The sequence below is a fragment of the Mangifera indica genome, chromosome 6 (genome assembly GCF_011075055.1).
Source record: "Mangifera indica cultivar Alphonso chromosome 6, CATAS_Mindica_2.1, whole genome shotgun sequence".
In the NCBI taxonomy this organism is placed as follows: domain Eukaryota; kingdom Viridiplantae; phylum Streptophyta; class Magnoliopsida; order Sapindales; family Anacardiaceae; genus Mangifera; species Mangifera indica.
The window spans coordinates 2,472,529-2,497,098 of NC_058142.1; the positions used below are offsets into that span (position 1 = coordinate 2,472,529).

The 24,570-nt window shown below is 30.4% G+C and overlaps 1 protein-coding gene and 2 long non-coding RNA genes across 6 annotated transcripts; 2 read left to right on the forward strand and 1 right to left on the reverse strand.

Moving 5' to 3' along the window:
* Window positions 1–314: 314 nt before the first annotated feature.
* On the reverse strand, window positions 315–3,908 carry LOC123217882. Of its 4 annotated transcripts, XR_006502575.1 has the most exons (7): window positions 3,691–3,907; window positions 3,421–3,565; window positions 2,818–2,892; window positions 1,590–1,675; window positions 1,254–1,307; window positions 988–1,066; window positions 315–662 (listed from the first exon to the last, which is right to left on the reverse strand). It is a non-coding gene; the product is annotated as an uncharacterized LOC123217882 (long non-coding RNA). The 4 variants fall into 4 exon arrangements; XR_006502574.1 differs by lacking the exon at window positions 988–1,066 and having other exon boundaries at window positions 2,477–2,892; window positions 3,691–3,908; XR_006502572.1 differs by lacking the exon at window positions 988–1,066 and having other exon boundaries at window positions 3,691–3,906.
* Window positions 3,909–10,216: 6,308 nt separating this feature from the next.
* Window positions 10,217–12,174, forward strand: LOC123217885. The gene is made up of 2 exons (XR_006502578.1): window positions 10,217–10,411; window positions 11,876–12,174. It is a non-coding gene; the product is annotated as an uncharacterized LOC123217885 (long non-coding RNA).
* A 7,771-nt stretch (window positions 12,175–19,945) lies between these two features.
* LOC123218654 (glutamate receptor 2.7-like) lies at window positions 19,946–24,356 on the forward strand. The gene is made up of 5 exons (XM_044640178.1): window positions 19,946–20,265; window positions 20,354–21,642; window positions 22,785–23,091; window positions 23,189–23,586; window positions 23,740–24,356. Exons 1-5 carry the CDS (start codon window positions 19,950–19,952, stop codon window positions 24,127–24,129), a joined length of 2,700 nt encoding a protein of 899 aa, XP_044496113.1. The 5' UTR covers window positions 19,946–19,949; the 3' UTR covers window positions 24,130–24,356.
* The last annotated feature ends 214 nt before the right edge of the window (window positions 24,357–24,570 follow it).

Here is a 24,570-nt window from a genome sequence, read left to right on the forward strand (position 1 = left end):
TTGGATAGGTATCAATAATAATATATTATTATATAATTAAATAATTTAAATTAAATATAATATAAATTTAATCAGAAGATAACACATCACCATAATATTACTCATAATTAATAAATAAATTAATTGAGATATAAATTATTTTATTCTTAGTTCAAAATTACTCAATTATATGATAACACATTCTTTATATACTTAATTATGTACTAAAAAATGATCACATTGTTTTATTGTTTATCTTAACCCCTCATTTTAAAGGAATGGAAAGTTAACTTGATAAAGATCAGAAACCTAAACAAAATGTCTGCAAAACAAAAGGCTTAAAAATGATGAAATTAATTGGCCTAGAGATGGCCATAATCAAGAACAAAATTTCTGTTTAATCTTCAACAAGAGCAATAAACAGTTCAGGAACCATCACAATTGTCATTCCATGCTCTCTATATGTACAAGATACATTTAAAAAATTCAAGGTCATGGTTGTTAATGGTATTGATAATCTACAACAGATGCCCAGTTAGTTGGCAATGGGATTGAACCGCTGGTGCTGATAAAAATGCGGAGCAGCTTCTAAAAGCCAAGAAGGATCAATGGAGATGATATTACGCATGTATTGTTTGTCTGTTGAAACGAGAGAATGGTATATTACCCACTTTGGACTTACTCTGCAAAACACCCATTTGACACATTTAGCTTTTGCATAATTTGATTAACAATGATAAAGCCAGATACTTTTGCATCACAGCTTGAACGAGGACAGCATTAAGCTGCAAATCAGATCTGGAGGTGCAAGAGCTATGATGTGAGTATGTTCCAGAGTATCAGTATACAAGAAGTTGAGCAAATATTCTAGATTAGAACACCATTGGCAGAAATACAGTTATTGCAGTGACAACTTCTAAAGGACTTGCCAAATTAACCATGATTTTTTTTTTTTTTAACATCCTTGCTTCTAAACATAATCCACTTTTAGCACATTTCCAACTTAACTGAATAACACCGAAGATGGATGAATATAAACTTCTCGAGAACCTCTGACAGTCTTGTACATCTCACTTTGACTGAATGGCTTTAAAAAAAATAAACAACTCAGATTCATCAGGACATCAACCTAAGAAAAACTCCCGAATGCCATTTTAATTTATAATGAATTACCTAAAATAAGAAATGAATATCCTAAAATACTTGAGATAAAAGAAAAAGACAAAGCAAAAATAGGTGAATACTCCAAATTGTGGCGAACAAATATTACTCACTTCTAAATGGCATGCATTAGCAAAAAATCCTTCAGTAACTGCTTTTCTTACAATCTGCAAAATGTAAATAGTAGATTAGTAATGTTTTTAATTTGAATGATGCTTCTACCAGCAGTACACAAAATGGCAAATTATATACAGTAGCAGCACTACAAATTTAAGAAAATGCCCAGGAAAAGGCAAGTTATAGAAATGGGGTAATCAACAAGAGGTATTCACACTCTTTCTCACTTTCAGGAAATCATATTCATTTTTAACATTATCTTCAGTTAATCAGTAAATGGGTGAAAAATAACTTTCCTTCAGTAAATCAGTGAAAGCATTAAAAATACTTACTTGCATATCGCTTTCACATGATTTTAACACTATGCCTATTCTCTGTGCAATTCTTTTGAGTTGTTCTCTATTTCAGTAACTTTTTTCTGCAAACAGATAAAATAAATACTAACATCAACATAAGTCCTATATAAATTGAATGGACCAAATAATTGCCCTTAAATCTGAAAAAAAAAAAAAAAAAAACCTTTGTGCATGTAAGTCAAAAGATATATTAAAAAGTAAATAAAATAAGAGACAATATTTAATATGAAAATCATATATAGATATTTGGAATTATAAAAAAAAATCAGTGGAGCCAAAAATACAAAACCCTAATTATAATCTGCATCACAAACACCTAATGTGAAGTTATCAACAAACAAAGGGAATGATAACAGCATTTTGAAATGAGTCAATCTAATTTAATCTAGCAAATTCTAAGAAACAAAATGATTTTCAAGAATCTCAACATTCCAATTGTTTACCCACTGTAAGGCTAAAGAATTTCAAGAAGTATCAATTGTTTACATTGATACCTTGAAACCTTGAATGCCTCAGGCTTAAACAACACAAAAAAGCAGTAGCTATTACATTCAGATTTGTAATCTCTAAACAACTGAAGCAAAGCATTATAATGGTATATAAATTATGAACATGTCTACACCATGCCTAAAACAAAGAGCTACTACTTTATGAAAGTTCTTTTTTTATCTCATAGTAATATCATGAATATACTATCAGCCTATTTGTCTGTTTCAGGAGCCAAGAATCATGGATTGAGCTAAATATGCCCAGTAAATGCTCCAAGTATGAGAATACCTCTGCACATGAAGCATGTAATGGAGCCAGATAAAGAATTATTTGATAATCTCATCAATATACAATACATATGTAGCAAACTTAACTGCCTGGAAAAGGCTCTCTGCAAAAGTTATGCCCAAACGAAGCCGATCTCCCTTTAGCAGATAGTTTTATGAAATCCCTCAGCTTAGATTATGTGCATAAATGAACTCACACCTAGCTCTTGAAAACCATTTCTTATTCACACACACACACACACAAAAGGCAGTTAAAGTGCACAGTTGGCCACCAAACAACAACAATGTGAAGGCTATTTCACTAAGACATCAAACAAGCTTTTACATAAGTCAATTATGATGCCACTAAGAAATAACTTCAAGCATAAGTAGTTCAAATCAACCAATAACTAAAGAAAAATGGCTAACAAAAAACAAATATATATCACCTAGACAGCCAATTGTCTTGGTTGAGTGCAAGCAATAACACAACCACCATCAGCCCAGCCTGCTTCTCTAAGGTACTGTAATTTCACCACACAATAATCAACATTCAATTTTTAAAAAGAATCTCAATAGCCCTAACAAATGTAGAAACCACAAAGAGAAAATATTTCCAAAATGACCATTATTACAAGATATTACACTCATCCTGCCCTTTTAAATCATTCATTCTGCTTTCTAATAGTATAGAATTGAAAATGAGAATTTCAACTGGTAAACATATAACCAATAATATGCATAACTATTTTCCATTCATCAAACACAAGAGTATTAACCAATCTCTAAGCGATAATCAAACCCACACCAAGCTAGATGGTCTATTTTCTTTCATTTCCCCTGACTGCTCAGCAAGAAAATGAAACTTCACAATCTCTAATGATACAATTCACTTTTTAAGATAACAAAATAAGCCACTGGATTGTCACTGAAACTAAGACTCATAAAGCAGCAAAGAAACATTTTCTCCCAAATCATCTGATCATAACCAACAACCAAACAAAACCCAAGAAAAGAAGAGGCAAAACAAAAGTTAAAAAAAGCGAAATAACCTGGGGAATCTGAGTGGTTTTGCCACTTCCAGTCTCGCCAACAATGATAGTAGTAGCATGTGTCTCCACTAAATAAAGAAGAGCTGTACGGTACTTGTACACTGGCGATCTCTGCCTCTGTTTCTCAATACTCGCATGCCCATACCTAAAAACAAACACGAACATAAGAAACAAAAGTCCATATAAAATGGGCCTACAGACTCATACCTTTGAGTATGTGATTGGGTAAGAGATGCAAATATATAATAATAAGTGAGGAAAAAAATGTACCCAGAGGAAGAGAGAGAAGATGACAAGAAAAGGACGCCAGCCTTCTTCGTCGTCGAGTAGGCGAGGCTTCTCGGTACCAGGTTTCCAGACCTGAGCCATTCTCTTCCTACTCTCTACTCTCTGCTAACTGTTATCGTGCAGCGAACCAATTCGCTCTCTTAATAATGTGACCACGTTGCTCCGGCGAAAAATGGGTCATTATTCCCAAAAATGACAAAATTATTAAAAAAAAAAATTGACCAGTGTACTCAAAGAGTTAAAGTGGTAAATTACTTTATTATTGTTTTTTTGGGAACCATTCTAAATGGGCCCGCTAAGGCCCAATAATTTATAGTACCAACTGGTTTAAGAAGTTTATTTTAATTTGTTTTTAATTAGGGTTGAATTCGAATCGAACTAATTTGAGCTCAAATTTGAGCTTGATTCGAATAAACTCGAAATGAACCAGTCCTAAGTAAGCTCAAGTAAATATTTTTGAGCTCGAGTTTGCTTGTCAATGTTTGCGAGTTAAAAATTTTGATACAAAACGATGTTATTTTGACCAATATGTATTAAAACGATATCGTTTTAATAACGAATTAATTAAAAGTTTGAACTCGAAATGGACTGAGCCAAATTTGAGCCGAGTTTGAGCTCAAGTGTAACGAGTTTGACGAGCCCGAGCTTTATTATAACTTGAGCTCGATTCGATTCGAATCTAACCCTAGTCTTCAATGAGTTTTGAACTGATACTCTCTTGTTTGAACACTCCACATCTGCTACTTAATCAACTTGCCATTGAGGCTAGTAAATTTCATTTTTTCATCTTTTAACAACGTAAATCATATTTTACATGTATTTCTAACCCTGTTTAAAAAAAAAAATAGTATTATAGAGGTGAACTAGTAGTTTTATTATACAAAAATTTTGAAACAAAGGGAAAAACAATAACTGTTTTTTAAAATCTCATGTTAATGTTTTAAAAATGACAAATGAAAGTTTTTTCAAGTTTAAAATTTTACCATTCAATCATTCCAAAAGTCTAAAAATCCTAACCCTTGCCCAATGCCAAGTCTTTGATACTAGGCTTATTCCCACTTAAGGTTTGGTGAATTCTCAAATTCATATTTATTAACTTTTAAAAACTCAAATATATATTATTTTATTAAAATTAACTATTAGAGATATGGATAAAAATATTATTTAAGTAAAAAAATTTATCACATTACTCCCCTCCTGCACTTTTTGTTTAAAACTAATAATTTTCCCTCATCTAAATTTAAAATGTGACAGTTTTTCCTAGGGTTTTTTCCTTCACTGGAGACAACTCATATCATATCCAAACTTATGCATAAATGTGTATATATGTGTGTGTGTGTATAGATATATATAAAGTTATTTCATTGTAGTCTTATATATTATAGTAATTTGGTTATATATAGAAGTAATTGTAAATAAATATATATAGAAATTATAACAGGTGATGAATTATATATATATATATATATATATATATATATATATATATATATATATATATATATATATATATATATATATATATATATATATATTTGTGTGTGTGATTTCTATGTGTTTGATTCAAACTTTTCTTTCAAAAAGAAAAATGAGTGTATCAAAGCACTTTCTTCTCCTAGTGTTGTTCTTCTTTGTATTCTCATACGGTAAAACATTCTTCTAAATATTACATTAAGATTTCTTTCTTTATTTTTATTTACTTTCTTTTTCTTGTTTGTTGATATAACAACAAATACGGTAGGGCATTTAAACTTTTACTGCTCGATTTGGACTTGAACATTTGCTACATTTTGTAAAATTTTAATTTATTTAATATAGTAATTGTGAGTCCGATTATTGTACCCCAGATTTATCTATCCAACAACTATGGACAAAATCTCCTGTTAACAAAAAAAATGATGTAGCAACAAACTATTTTTTGATCTAGTTTACTCTTAACAGAATTATATACCTTTACTTTTATAGAGTATTCGTAAACTATAAATATCTAAACTTGAGTTTTTTTTTAAGTCTGAAACTTAAAAAGAAAGTATTTTGCGTAGATTTATAAGGAATTCAATTCAAATTTAACAACAACGTATTCGATGTTTTATCCCATAAATACTTAGTCACATAATCTTTATGGTCATGATTGAGTTTTTTAGCTAGGTCATTTTGTTTGAAATCCCAAGAATCTTAAAAATTTAGTAAAAATGAACATTATGACCATATTACTAACTTTAACATCTACATCATTTCCAAACCTAAATATTGACTCCTCTTACTTTGTTATTATTTAAATTTTATAAATTTAAGTTTATAAAATTAATTTACTTCATGAAAAAAAGTCTAAGACATTTAAGTTATTTAATAATGAATAAAACTATGCATTAAAACAAACTATACAAACTTATATGTATAAATTAAGATAACAACTTGTGATTGAATAAGTGAAATTCCTCTGATATTTTCTCCCCTTGGCGATCGAAATCCCCCTTCTCTAGACCTACCCCTTCTTTGACTTCTTCGTCTTCATTTAAAAATGAAGACAATATGTCTTCATTGATGATAAAGACAACATTTTCGTCTCTGACGAAAACGATTTGTTTTTATTTAAGAATAAAGATTATTCGTTTTCATCAGAATGAATCAACGCCGAAGATGAGTGCCTAAAGTAGCGCCAAAGGAGGAGAGACATCATTGTCAAGAATGAGAGAGAGCATTGAAGAAGCCAACCATTTGTCGAAAAATTTTTCCTAAAAAATTGAAATCCTAAGGGGGAAAATGTAACTTTTCAAAGCTTAATTTTGAGAGAAATTTGTTAGTTTTTTAAACTAATAGAAGAAAATGATATAAATTTTTATATTTTTTAAATATTATTAGTTAAATAATGATTTTATCTCCATAACTAACTAATTTTGCTAACTTTAATAGATGGCATATGAGTATTTGAGTTTTCAAAACTTAAAAATAAGAGTTTGAAGATGCACTAAACCTTAGGTGGGAATAAGTCTTTTGGCCTTTTCTTTTATGTAATTTCGAGGGCAAGAAGTGGGGGAAATGTTTTAGTTAATTCATTGATGAATCGATGAATACAAATAACAGAAGCGTAAAGAAACAAAGGTCTAGATTTCATCGACGTCTTTAGGTAGGCGGGCACCTACCATCACAGCTGACGCAACTTGAATCAAACCTACGATATACAAGAGGGGGGAGGGGAGACGATAGTATCCCCGACCGGTCCAATTAACAAAGGATTTTGTTATGAAAATTTTATTTGTTTTATATATTTTTTATTGCAGGGAGGAACCTATTCGAAATTGATAATCTCAATTTTAGAAAAAATTAGATCTTATTCAGTTAAACATTATACTTATAACTACTCATCACTACATAAATTAATCTAATATAATAATATGACCAAAATTATATATATATATAAAAATTAAGTTCTATATAATAATTGTAACGGAATATATGTATATATATGGAAATAAAATTATATATATAATTATTATATCATTAAAATATATATATAGAAACTATAATAGTGGTTATCATATATATAGTAATTTCATAAATTATATATATAGAAACTATAATAATGGTTATCATATGTAAAGTAATTTCTTAAATTATATATATGTGTGTGTATGTGTTTGCTTGTGTGAATAATAGATTTACCCACAAAGAGACTTAAAATTTTTCATCAAAACAAAAATGATTGTTACAAAACACTTTCTTTTTCTCATATTGTTCGTCTTCCTATTCTCATGTGATAAGACACTCCTCTAACTACTACATCAACATTCAAGTCTTTCTATTTCTTCTTTTCTTTTATTTATTTTTCTTTTTGGTTGATAATTTATTTAATGGAGTTACCTAATGACTTTTAGATGATATGAAAGGATAAATTGTACATTGTTTATCTTTTACTTTTCATGATTATTATTTTTAAAGAAATCTTGATAAACGCAAAAATTAACATTTTATGTACATTTTGCCAAACATATGAAATTACAAAAAACTAAACTTGATATAAGCTTAAAATAAATGAAATAAGAGGATTAAAGAAAGTTCTTGTGATATTTATCTATTTATTTATGTAGTTGAACCCTTATCATACAATTATATATAATATTATTTTTTTGATAAGGATAATATACTTATCTATTTATTAAAGTGATTTGTATTAGATTTACATATAAAGTTATGCATGAAAGTATGCTAAAAAATAAATAATTTTTTTACGCACTAAATAATGAACAAAATTAAGATAAAAATCACTAAAAATTAAAAGAAAAACTAAAAAAGATATTTTTTTTATAAAATAAAATTATCAAATTTAAAATGAAAATAAAAATGAGTTTTATATATATATATATATATATATATATATATATATATAAACCTAGTATTATTTTCCTTTTATTTTTATTTTTCATTCATTGAACTTTCTTTTGAGTTTTTTTATTTTCCCGAAAAATAGGTTTTGATATTTTCTTTTTTAGTTATTATTTAAGTTTTATAAGTTTAGAGTTTACCAAATTAATTGACTTCATAAAAGAAAAAGTCCAGGACAGTTAAGTTATTCAATCAACTAGATATTCCTTTATTAAAAGAGGCTCTCTCAATACAAAAGTTGAAAATTTTGTATTTTAATTAACAATAAACAATGTTATATGTATATATCTTAAATATACAGATAATATATCATCAAATGATTATATACATAATTTTATCCAAACACATGACAACAAATAATTTTTTATTCATTTTATATATACATAATTTTATTGATTAACAATTTAAATTTATATAGTTCGGTCATATTGTAGTCAAATAGTAAACCACAATTCAAAAGGTATTTATATTCTAATAATGTTCTCACTCAATAATATTATCTGATAATGTTCCTTCTATTATTATTATTTTTCAAATTTTTTTAAATTAAAAAAAGGTATAAAATAGATATTGTTGGGCTGTTGTAGACTTGTAGTATCACTGCAATAATTAACAAGAGAGAATATATAGTAACATATAATACAAAGTTTATATGCACCAAATACATATATATATATTATATTCTTTATATAATAAAAATATTATAGGAGTCTAAACCTTATTTAGCAAAGGAAAAAAAATAAAAAAAACAATAATAATAATTTATAATTCTAGACACATTTTCTTATAGTATGTTTTCTTGTGCTTTCATGCACTATTACTATTTCTCTAACATTATGTTTTTTTTTTTTAAATCAATTAATGAGACATGATTTTCATAATAATCATATAGAATGTTTGGTTTGAGAGACTTGAAAGAGAAAATTCATATTTAGAATTAATTAAGTGTTGATCAAATATTAAACCCTACATTTTCAGATTATCTCAAATACATTTTATTATTATCAAATAATTTATTTAAAAGAAAGTAATGACTATATTTGCAATGTGAATTCACCAACCTGTGTCTTAAAAATATTATTATCAATATTTTGAGCATACTTTTTTTATTTTGCAAATGCTAAAAAAGGATAAGAATATCAAAAAAAAATTCATGATGTTTGAGTGGTATTTTTGTTAAAGTGTCAAACTATGATCATATCTAAAACACATCTTTATATAGTTGATTGGGACTCTTTCTTGAGCGTAGCCCTATAATTAATGTCGATGAGAAAGAGCACAATTGAAGGGGTCTCGTTAACTAATCAATAGATGAGGGCTAAGGAGGCATATTCTACTTAAAGAGTTCTATTGATTAGGGGACAAGTGAGGGTCAAATTGTCAAAGGACATACAATCAAACAATTAAAATTTATTCGTAATCACATTGTCTAAAGTTCATATATAAATATGTGATTAATTCACATATTTATGTAATTATTTTATTTGAATTCACATATTCATCGATTTTTTATGTAATTTTGAGAGCAAAAATTAGGGAAATGTTTTAGTTAATTCACCTAAGAGAAACAAAGGGTTTGGATCATGTGGAATGAAGGATTTTGATATGAAGATTTTTTTTAATATAATTTTTTGTCGTGAGAAGAAATCTATTTGAAATCGATAATATCAATTCCAAATAAGAATAAATCTTGTTCAATTTAAAAAAGTATTTCGTGTTGCTAACCCTTCTATATAATCAATCTAATTAATATATTTATATATATATAGCAATTTGGCTTCTATATCATTATAAATTCTATATAAATATCACATGTATAGTAATTTCATTATAGTCATATATAATATATAGAAACAAAATTATTATACCTTTATAATTTCTATATATAAATACCACATGTATAGTAATTTCATTATAGTTATATATAATATATAGAAATAAAATTATTATACCTTTATAATTTCTATATATAATTATCACATATATAGTAATTTCATTATAGTTATTTTTATATATGGAAATAAAATTACTATACCTTTATAATTTGGCTTCTATATCATTATAAATTCTATATAAATATCACATATATAATAATTTCATTATAATCATATATAATATATGAAAATACAATTATTATACCTTTATAATTTCTATATATATTACTTGAATCATATATATATTTTTGTGTGTGTGTGTATGTCTGAGTTTGTGTGAACACTTGCGTAACATATAAGAGACGAAAAGTTGTCCTTCAAAACAAAAATGGCCGTTTCAAAACATTTTCTTGTTCTCGTATTGCTCTTCTTCCTATTCTCATGTGGTAAGACACTTTTCTAACTATTAAATCAACATTCAAGTCTTCCTATTTCTTTTATTTATTACATCAACAGTTGAATTATGTTTTGAGCTTGAGTCATTACTAAAATGATATCATTTTATTTCATATTAGTCAAAACAAAATTATTTTATATTGTATTTTTAAACTTCTAAATTTGATAAAGCAAACACTACTAAAATTTGAGTTTAAATTCGAAAATATTAAATTTTTAAATTTAAGCTTGAGTTTAAATTCTGTTGGACTAAACTCCTTTTAAACTTGTTCAAATTGAGATTGAACTCGAATTCAAATAAATTCGACTTAAATCCAATCTTATTTAGCATATTAAAAGTAAAAAGTAGATTTTCAAAATGAAATATCCACAAGAGATATTGATTGAGACCCATTATACTAGAGATGGCAATTTAGGCCCGACTTTAGGGGCCCCGATCGTCCCCGACCCTAACGGGGAGGGGATTCCCCGATAAAAACGGGGAAAGGGGCGGGGATGGGGATGAAAAAAATCCCCGTAATCGGGGACGGGGATACATATGTCCCCACCCCTCCCCGCCTCTCCCCTCCCCTCCCCACCCCACCCCCTAAATCTAATATATTAATATAATAATTTATAAACTATTAAGTTATAGAAATTTTTACATTATGATTTATTAAAACTAAAACTTTAATTTTACTAATTTTTGAATTATCAATTATTAGCTTTTACTAATTTCTAAACTATTAATCTAATATATTAAAAAAACCCCAGAATCTTATTATCATAAAATACAAATGTACCAAATTAATTCTATTTCAACTTCAATTAGGTAATCCACCAGGTTTTACACAAAAAAAAAAAAAAACAAATTATAACTTGATAAAATCAATTAAAGTGAATAAAAAGTATTAAATTTAATGTTATTATAAAATTACCCTAAATCACATACATGAAGAGCTACTAATGAAGAGATTGATTATTGCATATTGTTAGATTTTATGAAAACTTTGTATTTGAACTAAAATAACAATGAATATTTTGTAGCTCTTGTAACAAGTGATATTTTTCGAGAATATAATTTATTTTATTTATTGAAATACATAACGGAATTAAAATTTATATTTACGGGTATGGGGAGGAAATTTTTCCCCGCGGGGACAGGACGGGACGGGGATGGGGAAGGGATTTTTCCCCGCGGGGATGGGGAGGGGATTTTTCCCCGCGGGGACGGGGAGGGGATGAGGAGGGGATTTTCCTTCGCGGGGAGGGGACGGAGATTTTTTTTTATCCCCGTAGTGGGGACGGGGCGGGGACCGGGATTGAAATCCCCTACGGGGACGGGGACGGGGATTGACATCCCCTCCCCGCCCCTCCCCATTGCCATCCCTACATTATACTGTTAAATCAAATAAATTTATTTATTCTTTTTGTTATTTACATAAATATTTATATTTCTTTGTATGATATGACAGCTATATTTTTCGTGGAGGCGCAAAATTGTCAAATCACTATTCCTGTCATCGGAGATTGCTTGGCTGATCATTGCACCCAAATGTGTATTGAGAGGCTTCATAAAAGAGTTTTTGGTAGGTGCCTCATTGACAAACATGAGCGTCAACAAAATGTAGCTATTTACCTCTGTTGTTGTATGTCTTAAACTTTTTTAGTCAATCACTTTATGTGATTCCTGTTAATGAATAATATTTTCGAATGATAATATTTTTCTAATTAATTAATTAAATAAAGCTGTCTTAGTAACTATTTATATGTACATTGTTTATCTTTTAGTTTTTTTAGTTATTATTTTTAAACAAACCTTGATAAACTGAAAATAATTATCATTATAGCTATTTACCTTCATGAGGGTAATAAATAAAAGGCCAAAGGACTATTCTCCACCCAAGGTATGCTGATTTTCTAAAATTCTTTTCGTTAATTTTGAAAATTCTATTTACTCACCTATAACCAGTTAAAATTAATAAAACCCTAACCCTTAAAAAATTTATCTCATTTTCCCCCTTAAAAGTTTAAAAAATAACATTTTCTTCCCCAATCCAAATATGAAAAAATCATATTTCTCTCTTAGGGTTTAGTTTCAAAATTTAATCACCGTATTTGACACCATTGTCGGCTATCTCTCCCTCCCGACGGTTCTCCTTCCTTCGACGGCCTACTTTAACTCTACCTCAACCTCTTTGGTGTCCAGAAACGTCATCTGGGAAGAAGAATCGTTTTCCTAGATGATAAAGACATGATCGATTGATCTCGTCTTCGTCGTCTGGGGAGATAAGTCATCTCATCTTCGTCGTATGGAAAAACGATTTCTCTTCCCATATGATGTCTCTGGATATCGGAGGGGTTGGGGTAGAGGTGAGGTAGGTCGTTGGAGGAAGGGGAACCGTCGGGAGAAAAAGACGGTCGACGATGACGTTAGAGAAGGTGATCGAATTTTGAAACTAAACCCTAAGGGAGAAATGTGATTTTTTCAAACTTGGTTTAGGGAAGAAAAATTAGTTTTTTAAATTTATGAGGGAAAATGAAATCATATTTAAGTTTATTTGTAATATTAAATATAAAATAATGACTTTGCTCTTAAAATTAACAGATTTAAACGGTCATTGTTGGGTAAATGAGATTTTTAAAGTTAACAGAAAGAACTCTGGGAAATTAGCATACCTTGGGTGGGAAATAGTCCTTTGGCCTAAATAAAACAAATAAGAGGACTTAAGTTCTCGAAGCCTTTACCTTCATGAATGTAGTAAATGTAAGTAAGACAACACCGAAAGCAAAAGAATGAAAAGAGAACACGGGAAGCATGAATTTAAAATGGGTAATTGGGTGCCTCTCTTTACATTACAGTGAAAGGGGAAGTAATTTCCTCCAAGACAATACATGTAGCCCACTATATTCAATGCATTCACATAAAACTTTTAAAATTTCTTTTGACATGATGAAAAAATCTACCTTATATAACACTTGCCATTATTATTATTGTTTTAAAAATATATTTAAGATCTAAAAAAAAAAGGTATAAAAATATGTTATAAGGAGGCGTTTAGTTTGGGTAATATTTTATTACTAAAATAGAAAAATTACCTTGAAGATATATTATTTAAAAGATTATTAGGTATAAATGATTACTATGTTTGATAAAATTTGATAGGTATAAATAATTATTGTATTTGGTTAAAGGTAATAAAAGATTACTAGTAAATTATTTTACTTAAATGTCTTTAAATATAATTATTTTTATATATTTTTTATATTATTTGTCATATTAATTAAAAATAAATTTATTTTTATATAAAAAAATTAATAAATAATAATATAATTATAATAAACTCAAGATTACCTCAGTAATCTTTAAATACCTAAGGTAAATGTGGTAATCAGATTACCACCTATATTACCTGTCACGTCAGCATTGATAATAAAAGATTACTGTAATCTTTTATTACTGACAAACCAAACAAGAAAATAAAAGATATATTACCAAGGTAATATTAAAATCTCCCAACTAAACGCCCCCTAAAGTGAATTGATAGATAGTAATGGTAATTGCAAATATATAAAAGAGAGGAGAATTAAAGAGAGAAAAAGTGGAGAAACAAAGACAAAAATTTGGGTGGTTAAGAGTAAAGAAAGAGATATGATTCTTTCTCAATGTATCTCTACAAGTGATAGAAAAGAGGGGTTTATATAACAGTTTGCCGCCACCCTTATCACCTAATACAATTGACTAACTCTTTTTCTTTCTTCTGCTTGCGTCATCCCTCACCATTTTTCTTCCTCCCTCACCATTTTTCTTCCACCATGTGCTTGCAATAATAAATGATTTCCCATCATTTTTTCTTGACTTGATTAGGTGGAAAGCCACCTGGATATGTAACACTATCCCTTGAATTTCTATCACTTACAAATAATTATATTAATCTTGCTAAAGAAAAACCCAGTGGGATAAAAACTAAAGCAAAAGAATATAATTATTTAATATCCTTTAAGTTGACATTGGACGTGCTTAAACTGCCTCATTAAAAACCTTATTAGGAAAACTCAATGAGACAAAACCTAGTGAAGAAAAAAAGAGTACAGTACACATTTTGTCCACAATATGATATACTTCAAAAATTGGTATGATAAATGCTCCCCTTGATGAATACTCCCCCTTTTTGTAATGAGATTAATTTGGTTGCTTGTTGAGCTGTCACATGCTGATTTTATACGTTAACTTCTCAAATGTTGATGTCGGTAGTGTGTTGATGAACAAATCTGTAAGATTCTCACTAGATCTGATTTGTTTGACATCAATCTTTCTACTCTGTTAGAGTTCATAAGTGTAGAAGAATTTTAGTGAGATATATTTGGTTATGTCTCATTCAATTTATCCACCTCTAATTTGGACAATACATGTTGTATTGTCTTCATATATTATGGAAGGAGTGTCTATTGTAGAGGGAATACTACATGCATTCCGGATATAATAGATGACAAACCGTAACCATATGCATTCTTTGATAGCTTCATGGTGAGTTAGAATTTTTGAATAATTTAAGGATGTTGCAACTAATGTTTGTTTAGTGGAACGTTATGATATTGTTATGTCATTATAAGTAAAAACATATCCTGTTTGTGAACGAGTTTTATGGAGGTCAAAAAGATAATTGACATCTGCATATCTAACCAAACTAGGATTTTTAAGGGATTTGACAGAACAAAATAATCTCAAATCTCTAGTTCCATATAGGTAACAGAGTATAAGTTTGCTTTTGTTCCAGTGATGACGGGTTGGTGTAGAGCTAAATTGAGCCAACAAATTAATTGCGAAGAATATATCTGGTCTAGTATATTGGGCCAAAATAACAAGGCTCCAATGACATTAAGATGCGGTACTTCAGGACCAAGTATCTTTTCATTTTCTTCTTTAAGACGAAATTGATCCTCTTACGGATCAAGAGACCGACAACTATTGGGGTGCTCAAAAGATGAGTCTTATCCATATTAAAACGTTTTAATAATTTGTCACTGTACGCTGATTGATGAATAAATATTTCATTTGAATTGTGCTCGATCTACAGACTGAGACAATATTTTGTTTTTCCCAAATCTTTCATTTCAAATTCTTTTTTAATATATTTAACAAGTTTTAAGAGCTCTTCAAGAGTTTAAATTAAATTCATGTCATTAACATAAACTGTTATAAAGACAAATCCTGATTCTGACCTTTTAATAAAGACAAATGGACATATAAGGTCATTCATATAACGCTCCTTTTTCAAATATTCACTGAGGTGATTATACCACATTCGTCTAGATTGTTTTAATCCATATAATTATCTTTGTAATTTAATGGAGTACCTGCCTCTTGGATTGTCCCTCTTTTCTTTAGACAATTTATATCATTCATGGAGTTTCATATAAATTTCAGTATCTAAATTTTCATATAAATAAGTAGTGACTACGTCAATTAAACACATGTCTAGTTTTTTAGAGACAATTAGACTGATTAAATATCTGAATATGATTATATCTATTATTAGTGCATATGTTTCATCAAAGTCTATGTCGGGCCTTTAGGAAAAACCTTGAGCTATAAGTGCAACTTTATTTTTAGCAATTTCATTTTTCTCGTTTCTTTTTCTTACAAATACTTGACCATATATATCTAACAAGTTGTACGTCTTGAGATGTTAGAACTATAAGCCCAAACACTTGACGTTTTGTTAGAGAAACTAATTCTATGTGAATTGCTTCTTTCTATTTTGGCCAATCATGTCTTTGTTTGCACTCAACCATAAAACGTGGTTCAAAATCATCATCATTCATGATTTCAATAGCTACTGCAAATGAAAATATATCATCAATATTAACCATTTCACATTTCCATACCTCTTGTGTATAAGCATAATGTAAAGATATCTTAGTATTATCATCTTCAGGATTTTATACCACTTCAGGGGCTTGTCCAACTTCAGGGACTTAAGTCTCTTCAGGGACCGTAACCTCTTCTAGATTAGAGAGTATGGATTTTGTATTCATTTTAGGATTATCATGATTGATATCAGTTTGATTATTTACCTTTCTTTTTTTAGGAACAATGTCCTTTGATCTAACAGGTCTACCACGCTTTTGTCTAGAGGTAGATTGATCAGTCATGGTTGGAATAGACTGTTCAACAGTCACATTAATTTTCACTGGTGTATTAGCAGTTGGAACATGTAATCTTGTCACTTTTGTCGTATCTACAAATGCATTAGATATTTGGTTAGTAATAATTTGTAAACGCACTATCCTCTGCATTTCAGTTTCACTTTAGGATGTGCGAGGATCTAAGTGAGACATAGTAGGTATATACCAAGTAAGTTTATGCATAACTTCAGAAAACATTTTCTTTTTCCCTAAAGATGAGAATATTGTCTCATCAAAGTGACAATTTGTAAATCATGTAGTAAAAAGATCATCTGTTAATGGTTCTAGATACCTGATAATGGATGGTAAATTATATCTAACATAAATTCTAAAACGATGTTAGAGTCCCATTTTTGTGCTTTGAGGAGATGTAATAGGAATATATACAATACAACCAAATATTTTTAAATAAAATATATCAAGTTAGTGACCAAGTACCAATTGTATGAGAGAATATTGATGATAAGAAGAAAGTCGCAAGCAAATTAACACTGTCACATGTAATATAGCATGTCCCCACATAGAAGTTGGTAATTGAGTTCTTAGTAACAAGGTATATGCAATTACCTTAAGTCGTTTGATAAGTGACTTATCTAATCCATTATGTGTGTGGACATGTTAGATGGATGTTTAACCTCAATCCCTATAGACATGTAATAATCATCAAATATTTTGAATGTAAATTCACCAGTATTATCTAATCATATTAACCTATAGACATGTTTGGTTTTTTTTTATATTTATATATTATATATAATTCTTACGCACCCGTTACTCACCCTATGCGTCCTTTATGCATCCGTACTCATCTTGCGCATCCTTTACATATTCTACACACTACCTGTTCGCACTCACTATTTTTTTTTGCTTATGCTAATCTTTTCATTCTTATCTGTATTTCAACAAAAAATTATTAATTTTCAAATATGTTTTGAATCCTTAAAATATGATTTACTGAATCTTCAAATCAAAACTTAAAAATTACGTCAAATTGAAGTAATTAACTGAGAGTGACGTAATTAGCTGAAAGGATATTATTGAAATTAAAATTAAATTTATTTATAAAAGTAAAATCATTGTACGTTTGCCTAAAAAAGTTTAAACGAAAAAATTATTGCCGATTTTAATTAATATCCCTATAATATTACACTTTTCATAATAATTATATACAATGTTTGGTACGAGAGAATGGGCAGAACAAATTCATTTTTAAAATTTAGTGTGGATCAAATAAAAAACACAAATCTCCAATACATTTTCAAATAATTTATTTAAAAGAAAGTACTGATCAAATTTGCATCACAAATTGAAAGGAAGATGGTTCATTTAGAATTCAGATCATGCTTCACTTCTTTCAGTATCTTGTCATTTTTGATGTCCAAATTGAATGGAACAACTATGATGCTGTGGTCGGCGACGTCGCCATAATAAAGAACAGAACGAAGTAGGTGGAATTGACTCAGCCATATGCTGAGTCACGGTTGTCGCTGACGGTTCCAACCAAGCCGGAAAAGTCAACTAAACTTGGATGTTCATAGTATGGCTTACGAAGCACCAAAACAGTCTGGAATTTGGAGGCCCATGGAAGGATCAGCTTAACAATGCATTGTGGCTCACCTTTACTATTCTTTGCTCACAGAATGTATCCTGGCATGATAAATGGTATATATATAATTCATCAAATAATGAACATATCAATTTTTCTTCTTTTTTTTTTTTTTCCTTCTTCATTTTTACATAGAAGTGCCCACAAAACTAGTTAGCATAAGCATAAAAGGTGCCAGAAAATTTCTGTAAATGTGCCACTTTGAAAATTGCATGTTCAAGCAACCCGATTAAACGTGAAAACACAGTTAATCAAAGTTGAAAGGATTCATCAAGAAGATTTTGATTTAGTTGAATTATCAAAAAAATTATTTGGTTCATTAAGTAATAAGTTGTACCTATTTTTCAGAACCTGCAATGAAACCTTTCAAGTTTTCCAAAACCTAGATAGGCAACTCGACATTACTTGTCCTTGTCCTTCACCCAATCTGTGATAAATGACAGAAGGGAACAACAAAACATGCGTAACTATCATCTTCGGTTATCTTTCTACTCATATTTATAGCCCTTAAAAGTCAAACCGCGTTTTTACCTTTAAAGTCCAAGTCTTTTGTCTTCACGTTTACGCTGTTAATTAGAATAACCCAGACCAGTTCACGAAGTTGAAAGAATGCTGTCCATAGAAAAGCATGGCTTAGCCCTAATATAAAATAAGTTAGATTTGCAGAGAAAATATGCAATAATGCTTCTTAAATTACCACCAATCAATATCATCTTATGCTGAAGATAAGATCCTCCTAGCGAGACTAATTAACAAGGTAGTGCCAGGCCCTCATCAATTCATGTCCAGGGAGAAAATGCTGGTTTATGTTATTTTGGCCGAGTCCGGGAAATTGTGGTTTCCCATGTTGTGGGAATCTCTTTTAATTTACGGTCCCTAGAGTCTATTCAATTACTTATGTCATGGGCAATTGCAAAGTCTGAAATGACTATTTTTGATACCAAGTATCCTCTTTTTTCAAATTTTTATTCGTTAACTTTAAAAATTTCATTGACTCATCTACTAATAGTTAAAATTAACAAAATCTTAATATTTTGAAATTATATTTTTTTCCCCCTAAATCCTAAAAACTAACAATTTTCTTCATATATCAAGTTTTAAAAAATAACATTTTCCCCCCAAGATTTAGTTTTCAAACTCTGACATCATCTTCAACGCCATTACTGATAGTCTCTCTCTCTCAAAGCTTTCTCTCCCTCCGATGATCTCTCTTCTCTCAGCTAGACGTTCGATTGGTGTCGAATGAAGCTATGGAGATGAGACGAAGCTCTTTGTCTTCTTAGACTAAATTTTCATCGGTCGGTGTTTTAAAGGAGGAGAGAGAGATCGTCGGAGTATGGTGATACATCAGGGAATCTTTGTTGCTGGCGATGATATCAAATTTGGTGTTGAAGATTGAAAACTAAATCCTAAAAGAGAAATATCGTTTTTTTGAAACTTATCATAGGAGAAAATTTTTGGTTTTTAGAGTTTCAGGAGGGGAAAGAGATTAAATTTTAATTTATTTTTAATATTACAAATGAAATAATAATTTTTTTCTTTGAAACTAACAAAGTTATTTTCCTATGAGTGAGTATTTCAGATTTTTATAATTAAATGGTAGAAACTTAAAGAAAGTGAGATACTTTGGTTGGAAGTAAGTGCATTGGCCTACGAAATAACCACGTATCTTCATTTGTCATTTTCAATAATTACGCCATTCAATTAGACTTATATAACCGAATGGACGACTGGAGAACAAATTACAGGCTGTCATGGAAGAACCAAAATTTCTTTATCCTATCAGTATTTCTGGTAATACCGTAACACTCTCAAGAACTCGGCTCTTACTCCTGCTACTCGTCTCCAGTTTTGTCATCCTCTGCCATGGAGTTGAACTTGAAGCTGCTGATGGCTACAAGCTTATAAACATTGGAGCAATCATTGATAATGCTAATTCCCGAATAGGGATAGAACAAAGAGTGGCAATGCAGATAGCAGTTGGAAATTCTAACAGTGTCCTGAAGAATTACAAGCTAGCTCTTTACTTCCGCCACCCTGATAGAGATCTCTTAAATGTTTCTATTGCAGGTAAAATGGTAAATTTTATTGAGTTTTTCTACTTCTATTACCTGAATTTGAAAATATTGTAAGGGAAGTTCATGAATTTCCATTACAGCTGAATCGCTGATAAAAGAAGATGAAGTCAAGGTGATTATCGGCTGGGAGTCGTGGGGAGAAGCAGCTTTACTTGCTGAGATCGGACGCCGAGCCCAAGTTCCTGTCCTATCGTTTGCAGAACCTCCCATTTCAACACCGCTAACGGTGGATCGGTGGCCTTTATTGGTAACAATGACTAACAATAAAGCTGAACAGATAAGATGCGCTGCAGCTCTTGTTGGTTCCTATAATTGGAGAAAAGTTATTGTCATTTATGAAGATGATGCGATTGGTGCAGACACTAGGGACTCGGTAAATTATCTGTCAGGGGCTCTTCGAAATGTTAGTTCGGAGATTGAGCAGCAATTGGTTCTTCCGCCATTTTCTTATTTGACTAATCCAAAAGAATATGTACAAAAAGAGCTGGAGAAACTACAACAAACGCAATCTCGGGTTTTTATTGTTCTTCAGTTATCATCATCTACGACGATTCATCTTTTTAGAGAGGCAAGGAAGATGGGATTTATGGGGGCTGACTCAGTTTGGATAACCACAGAAACCATCGCAAGTTTGCTTGACTCGTACAACACTTCTGTTATCTCCTCTATGGCAGGGGTTCTCGGAATCAAGACATACTTCTCTGAAGACAATACTTCTTACCTGGATTTTAAAGCTCAATTCAAAACAAAATTTCGATCCGAGAATCTCGAGGAAGATAATTCTGACCCTGGAATTTATGCCTTAAAGGCTCATGATAGCATTAAAACAGTTGCACTGAGCCTGGAGAAAGTGACAAGTGACGATAGTTTTTCTTCTGCAGTCTTGTTGGAAAAAATATTATCAAGCAACTTCACGGGCTTAAGCGGCGAAATAAGTTTCGAAGGAGCCAGGCTGCGGCATACTACCGCATCAAGGCTTATAAAAGTGGTTGGAAAGAAGTACAAAGAGCTAGAATTTTGGTTGCCCGAGTTTGGATTCTCAAAGACCCTGGAAATTGAAAATGGAACCAAGGAGAACAATAGCGGCAGCAAAGTTGGTGATGGTGCTGTGACTTGGCCTGGTGACTTAAAGCTAGATATTCCTAAAGGCTGGGCAATGCCTACTGAGGCAAAGCCTCTCATAATTGGGGTTCCAGGCAGAACCTCATTCGACAAGTTTGTGAAGGTTTCCCTGGACAACAATCATTATGAGGGTTTTTGCATTGATCTTTTTCGCGAGGTGTTAAAAGTTTTGGACTATGCTCTACCATACAAATTCGTTTCGTATAATGGCTCCTATGATGATCTTGTTGAGTATGTCCATAACAAGGTAATCAAGACTTTTAACACTACCTTCATAGTTCACTTGGAATGCATATATTTTGACAGAAGAACTATTATTTCACAAAAGAAACACATGAAAACAAGGATAATGCCAAGTTAACAAATTCTTGTTATGGGTATACATTTTTTTTTTCTGTTTTTAATATTGTTAATAATAATTTAAATTGATTTATAGTTTTGAAAATGATGAATTCATATGTATTTTTTGGCGTTATAATCCCAAGATATTTTCAGATATTAACTTATAAGTTCTAAATTTGATTTAGTCCCTCTTGATAGAAGATAAAAATAACCAAATTAACTTGTTTGTAAGGTTTATAAAGAATCTTGATTTGTTTTCTTTTTACAATAAACTATGAGTAACACTTTCAAATATATAATTAGGTATACAGATAATGTATAAGTATATGACTGAACAATATTAAATTAAAAATAAAAAACAATATTATATATACACACTTTGAGTATACACATAATTTGTCATCTTTTGATTTAGTGTTACTTTATTAATAATTTAGAATCATTTAATCATATAAAAATACATTATTTATATACCAATTTTTTATTCTTAAAATATGTATATATAATTTTATTGAAAAATAAATTAACATTTAATCATAAAAGTGTTTACAAATAACAATTTACTTCTTTCTTTACTTACAAATTAATTTAGGGTTAGTTCTTTTCATTGGTTTTTTTGTTTTCTCATAAATATTGAAAATGTTTGAAATCAGTGAAAAATAAACATATTTAGTATGACAGTAAATTTATATGTCTGATAATATATACTTAGAAAAAGAGCAAAGGAGTCGAGTTTATGTGTCCACTGTACTAACACATAAATTAACATTACTAGTTTGATCAATGTCATAGGTATACAGATAGAATACACACTTATTTATACAGATAATGTTATATAATATAATAGAGTGTTATTTTATCTTTAATTCAAAATTATTTAATCATATAATGATATATCATCTGTATACCTATTTTGAATACTCAAAATATGGATATATAGTTTTGTTGTGTATTTGTATGCACAAATATATAACACGGAAATTTTAGAAAACATCCATTTGTATCTTCCAAAGCTAACATGTTTACAAAATGGAACGCTGTTTTCAGAGCTTTGATGCAGTTGTGGGCGACATAACCATACTACTTGAAAGAGCCAAAAATATGGAATTTACAGTACCATATGCAGAGTCAGGACTGTCTATGATCGTTCAACTTCAGACTGAAGAATCGGCTTGGATGTTCATCAAACCATTCACCAAGGAAATGTGGGCGGTGACAGGTGCCATCTTGATCTACACAATGTGCATAGTTTGGATTTTAGAGCATCCATATAATCCTGAATTTCGTGGGCCGTGGAGAAATCAGATTGCCACTGCTCTTTGGTTTACTTCCTCTTCTCTTTTCTTCGCTCACAGTATGTATCTCTCTCTTTTCCAAACTTTGTAGGCATCACGATTCTTAGAGCATCCATATATCTGTTTTATTTATATTTAAATTCCTAATATTTTCAGGGGAGAGAGTTCACAGCAATCTCACTCGGCTGGTGGTTGTTGTGTGGCTTTTCGTGGTGTTGATATTAAACTCAAGCTATACAGCCAGTCTATCTTCAATGCTCACCGTCCGACGAATGAAACCAGATCTAACGGACATTGAGTGGCTTAAGAGAGCCAATTTGACAGTTGGTTGCGACGGTGATTCATTTGTGAGGAAGTACCTACAAAATGTGATAGGGTTCAAATCAGAAAACATCTTGAATGTCTCCTATGAATACGATTATCCAAAGTTTTTTCAGAACAACTCTATAGCCGCTGCCTTTCTTGAACTCCCATACGAGAAAGTTTTCATGGGACAGTTCTGCAAGAATTACACTGCCATCACACCCACCACCAGATTTGGAGGATTAGCCTTTGTGAGTAGTTTCTTAATCCTTTCTATTGGAAAATTTTCCTCATAAACAATCGATTAATCTGATTTCTTCAACATTAAAAATTTTGGCACTTCCGAACTAAAAGAAATGGAAACGAGAGAACACTCTATATATTCATTTTTGCTATCCTCACAGGCATTCCAAAAGGGATCCCCCATAGCAGCTGACTTTTCTGAAGCTATTCTCAAGCTGTCAGAGAATGGAGTCTTAAAGAAACTGGAAGAAAGTTCGCTTGCTTCTTCACGGGAGTGCTCAACCAACTTATCTAACGATGAAACTGAAAGCTTGGAACTCAGCAGCTTCTGGGGTCTCTACCTGATATCTGGTGCCACTTCTACCCTTTGTGCTCTACCATTTCTCGTTAAATTGCTTAAGAAATATAGACAAAATCAAGCGGCAAGTCAAGGCAATGTAGCTTTGAGTGAATTAAGCTTTTGGAGCAAGGTGGTTAGGTTTGCAAAATACAGTCCTAATAATAGCAGTGGAACAAATAATCCGGGGACTGCAACTGGGATTCAGCTTTAGCGTTGGCTCAAACACCAGATGTATATGAATCGAGCTCTGGAAGATGGGAATATCAAAGTTCTTCTGGCACTCCATCCAACCTTCAGACAACTTCACAAGTTGATTTTGAAATGGAGGATATCCCGCTTGGTGGCTGAGATCGAATTGATGTGTGTATATTAAATTGTCATATTATATATATCTTTTTACAATCTGATAAATTCGAATATTTTAAATACATTTCTGGGTTCTGTATTTTATAATAAAGTTATATACTCGTATAAGAATCTTAATTTTCATATTTTATCATTTCTAAAATATATATTTTATTAAATGCTTGATTTAATTATTAATTTTAATTAATAAGTAATCTTATAAATACTTATAATATAATATATACGAATTTGATTATGGCAATTATCTAATACTATGTGATCGAGTACTAATTTATTGTTAATTTAA